The sequence below is a fragment of the Amphiura filiformis genome, chromosome 1 (genome assembly GCF_039555335.1).
Source record: "Amphiura filiformis chromosome 1, Afil_fr2py, whole genome shotgun sequence".
Lineage (NCBI taxonomy): Eukaryota > Metazoa > Echinodermata > Ophiuroidea > Amphilepidida > Amphiuridae > Amphiura > Amphiura filiformis.
The window spans coordinates 85864888-85884082 of record NC_092628.1 but is presented as its reverse complement, the minus strand read 5'-3'; the positions used below and the strand labels follow the sequence as shown (position 1 = coordinate 85884082).

The 19195-nt window shown below is 39.5% G+C and overlaps 2 protein-coding genes across 2 annotated transcripts in view; both read right to left on the bottom strand.

Annotated features, from left to right (window-relative positions):
* Positions 1–1550: 1550 nt before the first annotated feature.
* Positions 1551–19195, bottom strand: part of LOC140155542 (calmodulin-alpha) — a 45159-nt gene continuing 27514 nt past the window's right edge. Inside the window, exon 6 of the mRNA XM_072178423.1 lies at positions 1551–1673. Within this exon, the coding sequence (XP_072034524.1) occupies positions 1627–1673 (47 nt within the window). The 3' untranslated portion in view covers positions 1551–1626. The remainder of the gene's footprint in view (positions 1674–19195) is intronic.
* LOC140155563 (calmodulin-like) lies at positions 10440–18285 on the bottom strand (the record flags this gene model as incomplete). The annotated part of the gene is given in 5 exon segments (XM_072178454.1): positions 10440–11101; positions 11581–11696; positions 11910–12024; positions 17746–17889; positions 18243–18285. Coding segments are annotated over 5 exon segments (447 nt in total), but the record flags the coding sequence as incomplete, so codon positions are not given.

The following is a 19195-nucleotide window of genomic DNA, read 5'->3' as shown; positions in this document are numbered from 1 at the left end:
TCATTCTTTTTTAACTTTCAAACAACGAAATTGAATTTTAAACAAAGAGAACTGGATGGATTATCCAAAACTCTGTGCTGGGTTACAGGGTGTTATTTTTCCCCTATTGCTTGAACTCCAACACTGAAGGCACTTTCATTTGAACAATTATCAAGAGTTCCTCTTCTTTCTTCCATGGAACGCTAGAACCGAGATCACATGTTGTATATATGAGGATTTGTTACTGTATTGCATGTAGGTTAACCTGGATGTTGATTCTTTGAATAAACACAAATTCCAAAACTTGCAACTTGTGAAAACATATTTACATAAATTCACTGAAGTTTGTGAAAGTTCATAAAGTCAGTTCAGACATCACATGAGTCTGTTTAAGCAGGCAAATTGTTTTCACTAAATTTGACTCTGTGCAAAGTATAGACATGTGAAACACATATTATTGTTGGTAGTCCTGCAAATATGCTGGTGGTTTCACCATCCTGCCAGATCTGGTTCTCACCGCTGGTGCTGCTGCTCTGGTGCTGTCTTGTTGACATGTAGCTGGTTGAACTGGTTGGTTCACTGGTGCTGGTGCTGCTGGTTGACCTAGTGGTTCATCATCATCCTCATCAATTGGATCAACATGCTGGTAAGTCTTCTTCAAATGCTTTCTGTTTCTTTTCAGATTTCTGCCATTTGACAGCTTTACCACATACGATCGGTAAGGTAATCTTTTGACAATCATACCCTTAGCTGACCACTGCTTGTTTTGAAAGTCATAAATGAGAACGTGATCTCCTAACTGAAGTGGCTTGAGATCTTTAGCGTTTTGATTGTAGTAATCAGCTTGCTTTTGCTTGTTTTCATTGATCTTTCTTGAGACTCCTTTTGCCACTCTTGGAGATAGTAGCTTTTTAGTAGTTGGTAGGCGAGTCTTTGTTCTCCTACTCATTAGTTTCTGCACTGGACTAAATCCATCTTGGCCTGGTGTGTTTCTGAAGTCCAACATGGCTAGATACGGATCTTTATTGTCTGCTTTTGCTTTCTTCAACAGTCTTTTTGCTGTTCTGACTGCGTTTTCTGACTTCCCATTGCTCTGGGGATATCCTGGAGATGACGTTGTATGCTGAAACTTCCATTTCCTGGCAAATTCTTGGAATTGTTCACTGGTAAATTGTGTGCCATTATCAGATATTACAGTATCGGGTATCCCTTGTCTTGAGAAGTGCATCTTGACTTTGGAAATTACTGTCTCTGATCTCATGTCAGGTAGATAATCTATCTCCCAGTAGTTGGAAAAATAGTCTACTGTGATCAAATAGTTGCGATCATCAAGGTGGAAAATGTCCATTCCGACTTTTGCCCATGGTCTACCTGGGACATCATGTGGATGTAGTGTTTCCTTCTGTTGCTGATCAGAGTATCTTCTACACACATCACATTTTTCAACATAGTCTTTGATCTGTGCTGTCATCCCTGGCCAATACATGCTTTCGCGTGCTCTTGACAGGCATGCTTGTATGCCTTGATGGGAAGCATGAATATCCTCAACCATTCTCCTGCGTGCTGCTGGAGGTACTACAAGTCTTTCTCCCTTGTAGATTAGATCTTTCTGCACAGTTAGTTCTTCTCGGATGCCCCAGTAAGTCTTTAATTGCTGTGGAACATGTTGCTTGTCTTCTGGCCACCCACGAACTATCATGTTGTGTAACTGCTGCATGATTTGGTCTGCTATTGTCTCTCTTTGGATAGCATCTATCAGACTCTCTTCAAGGTCTACCTCTTCAAGTAGATTAACTGCTTCCAATTCTAGTTCTTGCTGTATATTGGTATCATACTCTGGAAGGTATGCTCTGCTTAAGGTGTCTGCTAATACTAGTTTGCTTCCAGGTGTGTATTGAATTTCATAGTCATAGGTTCCCATCTTCAAAAACATACACTGTTGACGTTTAGGTGCTTTGTGAAGCAGTTTCTTCTGTATGATCTCGAGAGGTTTGTGGTCACTCTGGATCCATACCTTTCTGCCATAGGTGTAAGCATGAAATCTTTTCAATCCATACCATGCTGCTAGAAGCTCCTTTTCAATTTGAGCGTATCTTGTCTCAGTGTCAGTCAGAGCTCTGCTAGCATATGCTATTGGCTGGCCTTCTTGAAGCAAGGCTGCACCTAGACCTGTCTCCGAGGCGTCAACTTGCAAAGTTACGTCTTTCTTACTGTCAAAGTAGCGTAGAACTGGATGGGCTGTCACAGCTTTCTTGATCTGGTCTACAGCTTTCGTGTGGTGATCTGTCCACTCCCATAGTACATTCTTCACAGTGAGTTTTCTTAATGGCTCACAGAGATCACTCAAGTGTGGCAGGAACTTACTGAGATAGTTTACAAATCCCAGTAGACGCTGTATTCCTTTAACATCAGTTGGTAGAGGCATCTCTCCAACTGCTCTAATCTTCTCAGGATCAGGTTTCAATCCATCTTTGATATTATATGGCCAATGAATGGCACTTCTTCCATTCCAAGCTTGGCCTTATCTTTGTTGATCTTCAAGCCAACTTCTTGGCATCGCTTCATGAGTTCCTGAGATTCTCATTGTGATTTTGTACTGCTTCTTCTTTTGTCTCTCCAACTCCAAATATCAACATATCATCTGCTATGGACTCTACTCCTTTCAGCCCTGCAAGTGCTTGCTGTTGGCGTCTTGTGTACTCTTCTGGTGCGCTTTTCAGCCCAAATGGCATGCGCAGCCAGCGATATCTGCCATAAGGAGTATTGAAACATGTTAACTTTGAACTAGCTTCATCTAGTTCAACATGCCAAAACCCATTTCTTGTGTCAAGTACGCTGAATACTTTTGCTTGATGGAGTTCAGGAAGAATTTCTTCTATTGTAGTCATATGATGATGGCTTCTCTTTATGGCCCGATTCAAGTCTTTCGGGTCTATGCAGATGCGCAATTTTCCTGATGGTTTCCTGACTGCTACCATGCTTGAAACCCAATCTGTAGGCTCAGTTTCTTCAATGATTATCTTGCGCTGTACCATGTCATCAAGATCTGTCTTGAGTTGTTCTTTGACTGCAACTGGTACCCGCCGTGCTGCATGGACTACTGGTGTGACTGTTTTATCAATCTCTATATGATACTTGCCAGGTAATTTTCCAGTACCATCAAATACATCTGGATATTCTGCTTCTAGTTGCTGTATTGTCAGAGGCCGTATTTGTGCTGCTGCAGTCTGCACTTGTGCTATGTTGTCATATATAATTTCTATCAGGCCCATGGCTTCTGAAGTTTTGCGTCCCAAAATCGGTACATATTTGTCAGAGCTCACAATTTCAAACACTACGAGATATTTTCTCTGGTTCTTCGGGTTTATCACCTTCAGTTTTGCTTTGCCAATCGGGCGTACAAGATTTCCATCATACATCCTCAGGATGGTTTCTGTCTTCTCCAATTTGTATTTAATGTTCTTCAAATGACTCTTGCTGAGAACATTGCATGAAGCTCCAGTGTCTATTTCAAACTGAATTTCTTTCTGCTTCTCTATCATCATTGTTGCTATGATGCTCTTTTCCAGCTTATTTACTTCCACAACTGTTATCTTGTTAACTTCGTCATAACTTGTGGTAGACTCATCTGTGTCTTCACCTTGGTCGATCCTGTTAACTCTTTTCTGTGATAAACACACATTACTGAAATGGTGCTTCTTCTTGCATTTGGTACAGGTTTTTCCATAAGCTGGACATGCTTCTTTACTTGCTTTTGTGCTCTTTTCCACAGTACATGCAATTCTGATGCTCTTGCCTTTTGTCTTTGTGGTATCTAGGATTCTGGTCCTGTTTAGTATATCTGGCCTTGTTACTCCTTCTTGCATAATGTATTTGCTGTTCACTACTGCTCGCCATGCTTTTTAACTGCTGGGTTGTTGCCTCACTTATCTTAAGTGCATCTATGGCTATCTTAAGTGAGCACTCTTCTTCTTTTCGGAACAGTCTGGCTCTGGCTGAATCATCTTTACAACCCAGTATCAGAATGTCTCTGATCATATCCTCTTCATCTTTAAACTTACAGTTAATGGCCAGATGTCGTAGCCGATCCACAAATTGCTCTGTATTTTCATGCTGTTGCTGTACTGCTCTATAAAAACAGTATCTATCATAAAGTACATTGTGTTTGACAACAAAATTATCTTCCAAAGCTTTCAAGATTTCTTTGGCATCTGCCATCTTGTCATCGGACAATTTCAGCCCAAGAAGGATTCTCTTACAAGCCGGTCCCATCAGCGTTTTTAGTGTGGCTGCTTGTACGGTTGTATTCTTTTTGTCTAATTCTGTAGCAATAGCGTAATCGTTATAGGCATCTTTAAATGTTTTCCAGTTTTCCTCCGTGTTGCCTTTGCATATCATATGCGGTGGACATGGCAACTGGAACTCAGCCATGATTTATTTGCACTTGTCGCCGAAGCGCCTTGAGTTCGTTGAACCTCAAGATAATCGCCGAATACGCTATTAGTAATTAGTATCGCCGAAGCGCCTTGAGTTCGTTGAACCTCAAGATTAATTGCCGAACACGCTATTAGTAATTAGTATCGCCGAAGCGCCTTGAGTTCGTTGAACCTCAAGATTAATTGCCGAATACGCTATTAGTAATTAGTATCGCCGAAGCGCCTTGAGTTCGTTGAACCTCAAGATTAATTGCCGAATACGCTGTTAAGTGTTAGTATCGCTGTAGCGCCTTGAGTTCGTTGAACCTCAAGTTTAATTGACAGATACGATATTATTATCGCGAAGCACGAATAATTTATCCAAACAGCCTTGATTTATGCTCAAAATCAAGAAAGCGTCTGTTATGCATGTATGTATGTTGGCAAAGAAATTGTATGTAACTGCCTGTATGTATGCCTTTTTACGCGCAAATTTGCGTCGTGCTATGCCATACAGCAGATATTTAAATAACCTTGCAATATAATACACACTTGATTTGCCGAAAAGTCTTGATTTCACCATGGAGGTAATTTGCTGCCACCATGATTTCACTTTAAATTAAGACTGCTGAACATGTCATGCTGCTGATCATGTTCGTACGTATACACAAATACTACTACTCGATCTGGAGACTGTGTCTGTGACTAGCTAGGCTGTAACTGCCACTTCACTTGCTAATTAAAGTAAGCTTAAAATGCGTGCTTATCATGCACCATAAAACTAAGTTCAGTATACATTGAATCTGTTTTTACTTTTGTTTTATTGTTATTGTACATGTACATGTATACCATGTTACCGACACTCGTGTGCCAAATTCTGCAGTCATTCGCTGCCACACAGGCTCACAGGTCTGCTATCTTCATCGGCTGTTTTCTGCAAAACACGGCTCCCGATAAGGCTGTGGCTTTCCCTGTAATTGCTACACCACTCTAGACACCATGTCTTATTCTTATGCTGGGGTTCGGAGGCAAATAAGTGATTCAGAACACTTGCAATCTACGTAGCAATAATCAACATTTATTCACACAGGGCGCTGCCATCTTGGAACGGGTTGCCAGCCCGAACGACGTGAGTCAGTTGCCAAACGTAATAGCCTAAATCAGATATCACCACAACAATATACTGAATTCCACTTGTTAAATCAACAACACTTGCATGTTCAAAATTTACAGTAGTAAAACCAGTTTGTACAGTACGAAGGTTCACAGAGTCTTTGCTTATTATACCGATTCCGCCATGATTGCTTGTGCCTCTTGGAAAGTTGGAGAAAGAGTAAAATGGTGGTGTACATTCTCTAATGACTGAATCATCGTTCTCATTTATCCAGGTCTCAGTAAGGAACATTACATCAATGTCATTTTGAATCAGAAAATCTGCAAGGTGTGTTGTTTTGTATCTAATTGACCGCGCGTTCCAAGCGGACAGATGAAGGTATCTGTTCAAGTCAACAACATAAGGCTGGGATGTGGTTTGGGACAAGTTTGAGAAACCCTCTTGAAGCTCAGGGTTAGGTCTAAAATGTAAACGCTTGCCACCTCTGCTGCCCCTATCACGTCGCCAACGTCTTCTTGGTTGCTTCCTAATTTCTTTGTAATCAGGCAGCGAGATCGAGTTATTATGAATTGGACATGGGTTGCGCAATATGTTCAAAGAGTTCAAGTTTTGGCATGTTTCAATGCTTAATGGACACTCATCATAGGTAGTATTCATTCCATGTAGAAATATGGTGGAATAGTGCAGTAGGCCTGCTATTGCATACACAGGTAACTGTAAAACTGGTGGATCACACTCCATGATGATGATGGGCTCTTGAGAATCACAAGATAAGGGATAATCACTTACAGTCAAATAATCAACAGTAGGATAATCACTTTCAGTCCAGCATTCAATAGTAGGATCAGTTACAGTTAGTTGGTAAAGCACTTCACTGGAAGGTCGATGATGATTAGGTTGAGTAGGATGATCCCTCCACAGGTAGATAGGCCTAGGCCTATATGAAGATACCTGATGTACTGTAGTTGTATTTTGGCCCAGTACTAGTTCCAAAATAACACATAAAAATGCAGAAAAACGGCAGCATTTTTCTTTCATTCGAACCCATTTTGATGATCAGTAGGGTTAGTTATTCCATCAGTAAAGTTTACAGATTTCTGCATGGTCTAAATCTGCAGAAAATGATGGAAATGTCAGAGAGCCGTGAAAGCGACCACACAGGCGCTGCAACTGGCAACTGATTTACACAGAGATAAATCATCAAATTAAATTACTCAGGGCACATTACAACATTAAGAAAACATAATGATGGTTTATACTATTAACAATTAAACATGTACCATCACCTTAAAACCCACGCAGGTCACTCCGGCCTAGTTCTCAAGCCATACATGTGTGTTAGGTGGGTTATTCTAATTAAAAAATCCTAAACACATGCAGTTTGATCGAAAACTAGGAGTTGCATAAGAATAGAATGGTATATACTTTTACAAGTATTACGAGTCGTAAATGACTCGCACTGTTTGATTGAGTTTACATCCGGACGATTATTTTAAAGGACAACTTGCCTTTCTAGTATTGTTAGAATCAAACACTTTTGCTAATTAGTGTAATTAATTAAAGTCATCAGTAAAAGTTGCCATGTTTCTATACTTGGGCTGTAGTGACGTCACATTGCACACATTGGGCGGGCGCTACTTAAAAGTCGTGTGATAAGCGATATTGGTAACACAGAAATTTTGAACATATTGCGCCGCACGGGAACCAGCTCCTTTTGTTATAAGTCACACATGTGTGAAGTGGATAACCTCCACAGGAAAAACTAGCATTGCCCACTTAAATTTCAAGGACCCAGAGGATACATGCCTGAGAAAATATGTAATAATTAAAGAAATGGAGTTCAGACAAACTGGCATTATATAATAAAGGAGAGAATAAACATCAGAACCGTTCGGATTCGAACCAGCGTGCACTATCGATTTCATGTCGTTCAGGTCAGTGCTCACCATCACACGCCAAAACAGCTCATGGCGGATCTGCTGGCGAATTGAACATGTGATGATTTTATTCTCTCGTAAATGTCTCACGGCCAATGTAAATAAATTATAATTAGAGAGGGCGGCCTATCTGCTAAAGTGTCCTAGCAGGACATCAGTCAATATGAGACATAATGAGCTCCATTTCTTCGGCTTAAGGGATGGGGCCATTTTTAAGCGATCTACAAAAAGTTTTTTGATACGTTCTTTGATTTCTAAAAAGTAAAAATCGCAGTTTAACAAATAACGGTTAAAATGAAAGCCATTATTGGGGGCTAATTATTGTATCAATTTGAAAGGCCTGACACCAATATAAACATTTGTTTCGGTGACCCAAGTTCATAGTCACAAACGCTCACGCACTTTTTTACAGATGGCCTAGAATTGCATATTTCGGTTTCAGCGATTGCCCGAAAAAAGGTTGTATGTTTTTGAAAAGCGTTTCCGCTTGGAATGTAGATAGTTATTGTTAATATTACTGTTCGCGATTTTCATTTATGCACTCTTTAGCCGACAATTTTCAATGCATTTTACACGATAAAAAATTTCGCTTGCATAAATACCGATATTTTTAACAGTATCGGGTTTTTTAACCAAAATACCTTCCACATTAGTTCCCAAGAATTGGATGAAACCATAGATACCATATCAGACTGCAGGTGACGGATAGATTTTAAACTAGAATTAAAAGAATCAGCGTAGGCCCTCTCAAAATTTAGTTTCGAGATATATCGCCTTGTGCAATTTTGGACAGCTTTTTGGCTGTTTTTTATAACAAGGAAATGTTTTACTTACCCCAAACTTCTCACATAGTCCTTACTCAATGTCCGTTGCTGTTTGGTATTATTCCAGTAATCCGATTTTAGTTATTTAATTACATTTTAGCACAAGTTTGCACACCCAACGGTGTGCTATATCCCAAAACTGTTAATGGCGTCAGGCTGGCCTTATTTCAAACCAAGTCGTAGATGTGTGACACTAAATTCACGGTTTTTATATTGGCAATTCAAACCTACGACAGATTTGGTGGTTTGCGATAGGCGATACCATTTTCCACGATTTTATGATATCCAGCTATATAGGCCTAGTATTTCATTTGATTACACTGAACATGGACATGATGAAGCTAAATCTCTACAGCCATCATGCACTGATCATTATTTTGCAGACCCGGCCTTTCGCATCGGTTCCACATGTACGGTAGTAGTCCTAAGCACCACATTAGATTATGTTAACAAAAAATATTTATAAAATATGCAGGGCCGGATTTACCATTGGGTCAGATGGACCAGGGCCCAGGGCCCAGGGCCACCGAAATCTGGGGGCCCCAATTTGGCATGTGCATGTTTCTTTTAGCCGAATACACCATATTTTGCACCAAAATATGCTAACATTGCAAATTTTACGCGCTTCGCGCCCACTGGCCTTTTATAATTATAACAAAATTCACCTTCATTTTGATCTAAAATTGTCTGAAATCGAAATGTTTCTCGCGCTTCTTGCGCAAATGTCTTAGTAAAACCCATCTTATTGTAGGCCCCTTATTTGTAAACCAAAACTTGGTCACTTGAGTGCACATGCCTTCCCCACGGTGAGTTTGGGGCCTCCGAATTTTAGCCTGGCCAGGGCCCCAAAAAAGGTAAATCCGGCCCTGAAAAAATATATACAAAATTAAATTCATGTTAGATTTATATAGCGCTATGAATCAACTAGGCCGGTTGCAGCCGAACACGGCGCACACCTATCCGCTGCTAAGATTGTAACATCACCACCAATATTATTACAATATGGAATTTTGAGCGCTATGAATGAGCAAGAGCCGCCTCCTGTGTGAAATCTGCTATGGGAGATTTGATGATCATATCTAGAGCAACACCTGTGTTGATTCAATTCAATGCCTCTCTTTTATCTATTGACCTCAAATAAAAGGATTCGAACCATTATAAATAGTGTCCCTGACCTAATGTGACACATATTTAATGAGGCGAAAAGGGATTGGTCTGGAATATATGCTTGACTGAACTCAATGCGATCAATACACTGTCCTATGCCTTATTGTGATGAGGCGGAGTTTTAAAACACGGCCCCTGAACATAACATAAAGCCCGAACATATTTCCAGACAAGGAACAATAGCCATAATACAGACAAACTGTCTGGCAATGACGTCACAATAGTCTATAGTATGATCAGTACAAAATAGTCTGTGATCGTCTACAGTATAATCAGTACTAAAAGTCCAGAGCGATTTTTCATTTATTTTCTAAAATTAAAAGAACCACTTTTCAGCGGGAATTTGTGTAAGTTGCACAGCTGAAGTTGTGAAAGGGTTGAAAGACTACAATATTACGGCATAAAGAAGAATATGTTTGTTTGGTCTTTATTCCTATAGGCACATCCCTTAAAATTGATAGAAACCCATCCTGACCGTTATTACTAATATTGTTTTATTATAATTTGTGAAAGAATAAAAAGTTTATAATTATTTTACAGAAATCGTAGCTAGTTAAGTATGACTCTAAATTATGATAGTGCCAGGTCTGTGTGTTTAAAATAGTCTGATATCATGGATATGGTAAATTAGGCCCATATAATTCCTGCAACATATCAATAAAAGACAACGAAAGCATGCAGCATTTTATATATTTTTTACTATTTTTATTTTTTTTAATTATTTTTTTGTCCACTTATTTAACTATTCAGATGATGTACATTACACCTTATATTTAAATTAATTGATCTATGGTGTAAAATTGAAAGTCATGAGCTTCTGTCTGCTTCTACCATTTAGAGGTCTTATATAACACGCACATCCCATTTCCGAGGACCCGAAAAATGACGAGTCCATAAGTCCTCTGATCCTATAGAGAATGTGTTGTCATGACAAGATCGTGCAAGTCAAAAGTCAGATGACCACGGTTTTTGACTTTGACATAGAATTTGCAATTTGCACCCCACCCCTAATACACACCCACCACATGATATATACGCCCCTTGCATTGCTCATATTTCCTAGGACCTGAGAAATTACATTTTAGGAAGTCAAAAGGTCCTGTTTTTCGGTGTGTTGTCACACCAAATGCCTACCGGTAATGGTAGGTATACCTTGATCAAGGGTGTAGTAGTTTACAGGACCTCGTATACGATTTGGAGGACATTTTAAGGTCCAGTGTAAACTGTTGTCATCCGCAAGTCCTCGGTCGTTAAGTAATAGAGAGCCTGCGATTTCTAAACGTAGGTATTATAATACGCCCATGCATGTATTCGAAATTACTCTCACGTGACGGGATTTACACGGACGTATGATACGTACGTTTGGAAATCGCAAACTCTCTAATAATAATGCATACGCGTATAGGCACCCCACACGCACCCCTTTAACACCATCTCAAACTGATAAATAATAGTTTCGATCTGATTCCTGAAATAGCAGACAAAGTGCTTCAAAATATATATTTTCTATAAATAACTTATAAATATCATATAGGCTAAGTTAAGACTAAGACTAGAGACTTAAATTATTATTTAAACTTAAGATTTATACAAATCGTTTATAACTTATTTAACGCTCCTCTTCTCTTTATTCTCACTATTTCTTAGACATCATTTTGGCGAATTCTGTAAAAAAAGTATAAAATGAATTAAACGTAGTAAGTGACTTTTTCATTTTAAGCCGTTTATCATGTTATCTACACCTGGAATTTGAAACAATTTGAAATGCATTTTACTGGATCAAATATACATGTAATTTAACTTTCAATACGAAATTGTAACTTGGATTATAGTGTCCCTCGTCTAGAGCTGTAAATGTTGGAAACTCAAACTCATACTTAAACACTACCTAAAACCGAAACGGCCACAGGATTGTGGCCGTTAAATTTGAAACAATTTGAAATGCATTTTACTGGATCAAATATACATGTAAGTTAACTTTCAATACGAAATTGTAACTTGGATTATTGTGTCCTTCGTCTCTGTAAATGTTGGAAACGCAAAATCGTACTTAAACACTACCTAAAACCGAAACGGCCACAGGATTGCGCACTGTTTAAAATGTTTGTATGGAACGAGGAGATTAAAACTTGTACTGTATATACCTGCAAAATTAACTCTGCCATCTCCGTCAGTATCAGCTGCCTTGATCATTTCATCTATTTCCTCATTGCTGCAGTGTTGTCCCATTTGTTTCATCACTTGCTTCAGCTCTTTGGCACTGATGGAATGAACAGAACGTTGATATTTGTAATCAAAGGGCTACACGGAGAAATAAAACCCGTTTTTCTTTTTTTCTATTTCCAAAAGCTTAAAACAATCATCTCCAATACTCACCTGTCAATACATTCGTACGCAACCCCACACTTGCCAGCAAATACCAAACGAAACAAACAAACAAAATCCTGATTATCTAACAAGCAACATCCCCTACCTGATATATCCATTACCATCTTTGTCGAATGCCTTGAACGCTTCTTTCAAATTGTCTTCGGTGTTTTTACATCCCATCATGATCTTGAATTCCTCGAACTCAATTGTACCACTGTCTGCAAATCAATGAATTATTTTGTGAGTTAGGACCAAGTAGGTTATGATAATAAACATGGACAGGTAATACATTGCGTAACGCATTATCCTTTGATGCCGAATTGATCCAGATTTCAGATTTAGGTTCAAACACTCACAGGAAATTACATCACGATCGATATTTCTGAGGGAAACAGAAGCACTTTTTATTTTCGCTATGGATTATCATAGACCCTGTTCAATTCGGACATGATGCAGTTATTGTTGCCTACATGTATGCACATGTATGCTACCATCTATCCAAACTCCCGTGTTATTCCAATGCACATTTTGCTTCACCGGGCATTTGGAAGATGGGTGTCACGAAACCGTAATAGGCACAAATTTAGTACTTTCAAGTCAAGTATGGTTAATTTTCTACATGTCAATCTTTAAATCATTAGCATAGTCCTTATAATAACGGGGGACCGCCTTGATGAGTAAATGACAGCAAACCAGTGAAGAATACCCCAAAACTCGGTCAGTGGAGCTCTGCCCGTACATGTCAATAGCGTCATTATCGATTGGGTTAGTCGACTGTAGCGGACAATTCGATCGCTCATTGGATTAATATTATCACGTGGTAATAAATTTGCATTGGACAATCGATTACTATAATGGTTTAGTACTGCATATTTTGGTTTATTCTTCACTAAGCGGGTCTATGGCTGGAAAGGTCACGGTGAATTTGCCGTGGACATAACTGCACTATGACATTTTTGTCATATTCTATTTCAGAGAGGTTGTCAAATTAGAGCGAGCGAGATATGATGGGACCAACGGACTCTTGAAGACATAGCAGGGAAGTTCAACGAATTATAGGAAGGATGCATGGAATTACGCCACGATTCAAATGTATGTATCCCTGTATTGTTCATAAATCCACTCTCTAGAAGATAGGCTATATTCACGTGTGATAATACTCGTGTATAAAGATACATTTGATGATCTCCAGCAAGCAAGCAAGAAAGAAGGGAGTGAGGGTGGGAACAAGGAGGAGGAGGTACGCATGGTTAGAGGGAGGAGGGAAAGAGATGGCGAGAGAAAGGATGAGTGAGAGGATAGGGGAGGAAGAGGGAAAGATAAATAAGGAGCAGGAATACTTCAGAAATGGGGAGACAGAGGAAGGTTGAGAAAGAGAGAGAAGGAGAGAGAGAGAGAGGGGGGGTGGATGGAGAGAGAGAGCGCGAGAAAAAAGGTTAGAGAAAGGAAGATAAATAAATAAATAAATAAATAAATAACTAGTGGCAAATGGTGGTCATAGACCACAAACCTAGCTGGGCGTGTTGGTGTTGTGGAGGTATCTGACCCCTACAAAATGTTCCAAAAATGTTCCCCTGATCACGAGGTCTGTTGTCACTGTGTTTGAGTCCCGTACTCCTTACAGATGTCCAGAAAATGCAATTTTACGATTTGATCCCAGATGACCTTTGACCTGACCCCTGCAAAATGTTCCAAATATGTTCCCCTGTCATCAACTTTGTTGTCACAGAGTTTGAGCCCTGTACTCTTTATAGATGTCAAGAAAATATGTTTCTGAGATTTGACCTCTGCATGACCTTTGCCATGACCCCTGCAAAATGTTCCTCTGGTCATGAGATTTATTGTCACTGAGTTTGAGCCTCATACCCCTTACAGATATTCAGAAAATGAAATTATAAGATTTGACCCCAGATAACCTTTGACCTGACCCTGCAAAGTGTTCCAAAAATGTTGCCCTGGTTATCAAGTTTGTTGTCACCAAGTTTGAGCTCCGTACCCCTTACAGGTGTCTGGAAAATGCACTTCTAAAATTTGACCTCTGTATGACCTTTGACCTGACCCCTGCAAAATGTTCCCCTGGTCATGAGATCTGTTTTCACCGAGTTTGAGCGCCATACCCATTACATATGTCCAGATAATGCAATTGTAAGATTTCACCCCTTAATGACCTTTGACCCCAATTCCGTATACAAGCTATAGGCGTGTGGTATAGCCGATGCATATATGCAAATGACATCATTGTACTATATAATATGTGACAGAAGAAGCATTTTGAAGATATTTGGTTAAATACCAGAAATGCCCCTTTAATGACCTTTGACCCCAATTCTGTTTAGATACTATGGCATTGGATATAGCCGATACATATATGCAAGTTACGTAATTTTAGGGTGGAACATGTAGGAGGAGAAGCATTTTAAAGTTTGTTGCCAGAAGAAGAAAGAAAGAACTAGTGGCAAATGGTGGTCATAGACCACAAACCTAGCGGGGTATGCTGGTGTTTTGGAGGTATCTGACCCCTGCAAAAAAATGTTCCAAAAATGTTCCCCTGGTTATGAGCTTTGTTGTCACTGAGTTTACAGATGTCCAGGAAATGCAATTTTAAGATTTGACCCCAGATGACCTTTGACCTGACCCCTGCAAAATGTTCAAAATATTTTCTTCTGGTCATCAAGTTTGTTGTCACTAAGTTTGAGCACTGTACCCCTTACAGATGTCCAGAATATACTTTTCTAAGATTTGACCTCTGCATGACCTTTGACCTGACCCCTCCAAAATGTTCCCCTGGTCATGAGATTTATTGTCACTGAGATTGAACTCCATACCCCTTGCAGATATCCAGAAAATGAAATTATAAGATTTGACCCCAGGTAACCTTTGACCTGACCTCTGCAAAGTGTTCCAAAATGTTCCCCAGATCATTAAGTTTGTTGTCACAAGTTTGAGCCCTGTACCCCTTACAGATGTCCAGGAAATGCATTTCTAAAATTTGACCTCTACATGGCCTTTGACCTGACCCCTGCAAAATGTTCCCCTGGTCATGAGATTTGTTGTCACCGAGTTTGAGCACCATACCCCTTACAGATGTCCAGATAATGCAATTGTAAGATTTTACCCCCTCATGACCTTTGACCCCAATTCTGTATGCAAATTATAGGCGTGTGGTATAGCCGATGCATATATGTAAATGACATCATTGTACTATATAATATGTGGCAGAAGAAGCATTTTGAAGATATTTGGTTAAATACCAGAAATTCCCCCTTAATGACCTTTGACCCCAATTCTGTTTAGACACTATGGGCACTGGATATAGCCAATGCATATGTGCAAGTTACGTAATTGTAGGGTGTAACATGTAGGAGTAGAAGCATTTTGAAATTATTGCCAGAAAGAAGAAGAAGAAACTAGTGGCAAATGGTGGTCATAGACCACAAACCTAGCTGGGGCATGTTGGTGTTGTGGAGGTATCTGACCCCTACAAAATGTTCCAAAAATGCTCCCCTGGTCATGGGGTTTGTTTTCACCGAGTTTGAGTCCCGTACTCCTAACAGATGTCCAAAAAATTCAATTCTAAGATTTGACCCCAGATGACCTTTGACCTGACCTATGCATGATGTTCCATAATGTTCCCCTGGTCTTGAGGTTTGTTGTCACCATGTTTGAGCCCCGTACCTCTTACAGATATCCAGAAAATGAAATTCTACGATTTGACCCCAGATGACCTTTGACATGACCCTTGCACAGTGTTCCAAAATGTTCCCCAGGTCAGTAAGTTTGTTGTTGTGGAGTTTGAGCCCTGTACCCCTAACAGATGTCCAGAAAATGCATTTAGAAAATTTGACCTCTACATGACCTTTGACCTGACCCCTGCAAAATGTTCCCCTGGTCATGAGATTTGTTGTCACTGAGTTTGAGCCCCATACCCCTTGCAGATATCCAGAAAATGAAGTTATAAAGATTTGACCCCAGATAACCTTTGACCTGACCCCTGCAAAGTGTTCAAACATGTTCCCCTGATCATTAAGTTTGTTGTCACCAAGATTGAGCTCCGTACCCCTTACAGATGTCCAGGAAATGCGTTTCTAAAATTTGACCTCTGCATGACCTTTGACCTGACCCCCGCAAAATGTTCCCCTGGTCATGAGATTTATTGTATCGAGTTTGAGCCCCATACTCCTTACAGATGTCCAGATAATGCAATTGTAAGATTTTACCCCTTAATGACCTTTGACCCCAATTCTGTGTGCAAGGTATGGGCACTGGGTAAAGCCGATGCACATGTGTAAGTGACGTCATTGTGCTATGTAATATGTGGCAGAAGAAGCATTTTGAAGATATTTGGTTATATACCGAAAATGCCCCTTTAATGACCTTTGATCCCAATTCTGTTTGCACCATATGGGCACTGGATATAGGCGATACATATGTGCAAGTTACGTAATTGTAGGGTGTAACATGTAGGAGGAGAAGCATTTTGAAGTTTGTTGCCAGAAGAAGAAGAAGAACTAGTGGCAAATGGTGGTCATAGACCACAAACCTAGCTGGGCGTGTTGGTGTTGTGGAGGTATCTGACCTCTGCAAAATGTCCCAAAAATGTTCCCCTGATCATGAGGTTTGTTGTCACCGAGTTTGATTCCCGTACTCCTTACAGATGTCCAGAAAATGCAATTTTAAGATTTGACCCCAGATGACCTTTGACCTGACCCCTGCAATATGTTCCAAAAAATGTTCCCCTGGTCATCAAATTTGTTGTTACCGAGTTTGAGCCCGTACCCCTTACACATGTCCAGAAAATACATTCAAATATTTGACCTCTGCATGACCTTTGACCTGACCCCTGTAAATGTTCCCCTGGTTATGAGATTTATTGTCACTGAGTTTGAGCCCCATACACCTTACAGATATCCAGAAAATAAAATTATAAGATTTGACCTCTGCATGACCTTTGACCTGACCCCTGCAAAGTGTTCCAACATATTCCCTGATCATTAAGTTTGTTGTCACCAAGTTTGAGCCCCATACCACTTGTAAGATTGCAATTGTAAGATTTCCCCCTTTAATGACCTTTGACCCCAATTCTGTATGCAAGTTTTAGGCGTGTGGTATAGCCGATGCATATATGCAAATGACATCATTGTACTATATAATATGTGGCAGAAGAAGCATTTCAAAGGTATTCGGTTAAATACCGGAAATGCCCCTTTAATGACATTTCACCCCAATTTTTTTTAGACCCTATGGGCACTGGATATAGCCGATACATATGTGCAAGTTACATAACTGTAGGGTGTAACATGTAGGAGGAGAAGCATTTTGAAGTTTATTGCCAGAAAGAAGAAAGATCGGATAGCATTACAGTACCTAGCTGGGGGGTGTAAACCCCAGCTAGGTAAGAAAGATCGGAGAGCATTACAGTACCTAGCTGGGGGGTAAACCCCCCCCAGCTAGGTAAGAAAGATCCGATAAACCTGGGGGGTTGTAACCCCCCAGCTAGGTAAAGAAGAATCGGATAGCAAAACAGTACCTAGCTCGGGGGGTTGAAAACCCCCCAGCTAGGTAAATAAATAGATAAACATTGCATTGATCATTTCATAGCGAGTGTATAGAAGAATATTTCAACTATCAAACATATACATTTGTAGGTCCTGTGGTTCTTGATTTATGATGTAAGGAGGGCTGAAACAACAACACTTTTGTAAAACGTACACCGTACATATCTCGTTAACAACAAATCAAGCAAGTTTTCAAAGTAAATGATTTGTAGAATGAACTTTTGCAAAGCATCAAAGTGTTATTTTTTCAATAATATAGGCCTATTGATTTAGATAATGAAAATCTTTTTTTTTTTTGCTTCGACCAACAATACCTCTACGTCTACCCTAAAATTGCGGCGTAATTGTACAAAACAAACAAATAAGCAAAATAATCTCACGTACGGTCTTTATCTACTTCTGCAATCATGTCTTTCAAAATTTTCTCATCAGCAGGCTGACCCAGTTGTTTCATTACCGCTCCTAACTCACCAGTCGTAATCTTACCATTGCCATCTTTGTCAAACATGTCAAATGACTCTTTCAATTCTGTCAAAATAAATGATCTACATTATAGTTATTTCGAATCAATCTGGGTTATTAGAGATGTTGCAATGTTCCATACGATTTGCCATTTGGCAGTCGTTCTCTCGCACGTCCACCTCCACGTACTCGTGCATAGCCTTCTACATGATGAGGCTGTACAACTCAATTCATGAGACTGCGCAACATTCGTCACATAAGGGCGACTGACTGTCCAACTTTAAATGTCCCATTATGACCTTCGACCCCTCGTGGGAAAAATGAAACCAATTTTGTCACTTAAAGTGTCACTTGAAGTGTAAGGATGTCAATAAAACATTGGTTCCACTATAGATATAGCAATAAAACACCAAGCCTACCTTTTATTTGCTCTGGTGTAAGTTTGCTTTCTTTGCTCTCAGCCTAGAAAAATAAAATAGAATTATAATTTTCTTTATAAATATAATATATTTAAGTCCGGGATCTAAGGTTATACGGTTAAGTTACATTAACAATAAAGGGAAATTTAAAGATCTAAACCAATCATAGTGCAGTTATACTGCACAGCAAACATGATTCGACCTTAAACCTGGTTAACTGGAAATTATTCCAGCTAAATCAATCGATAAAGTTTAGCCCAGCCCGCGCCCATCCTCCACATTGAATGGTGGACTGCACTTGTGCCCAAATATGGCACTTGCCAATCAATAATAACCCACTTGAAATCCCCTGGCTCGCTCCACTGACCAAAGTTATGGACAGATATGGGAGTTGTTTTTGCTGTTATTTGTCACTTACATATCAGGGAGGTATGAACATTTGCAGATCCCCACCTAGTTTTTAGCCTACATGTAATATATACATTATTCTTGATTGACAGCAAGTACAAAATATATCCGTCAAGTGGTTTAATGCCCTTCGGAAGAGAGCGGTCCACAAGTGAGTAATAGTCACTAAAAGTTGCATTCGATTTACACAGGGAATTTTGCAGACCATGCGTGCCCTTCCTTACTAAAACACCAAAGTGCGAATATTTCCAAACATCTAAATTAGCAAAAAAGGACATCCCAGCAAACACAAAAACGTTTTAAAAACGTTTTAAGTAAGTTATATTTTGGCTTTTGGTTTAGGTAAAAACGTTTTAATAACATTAAAATGTCGGGTTATATAAAGGTCATGATAACGTTTTAAAACGTTTTTGTATGAAAACACACTGCAACAATATTTTTAAATGGTTTCAAAAAATGTTATTGTAAACTATTTTTGCAAACATTTTTGCCAAATATTGTGTCAATATTTAAATAACATTATGTTAAAATATNTGAACCCAGCA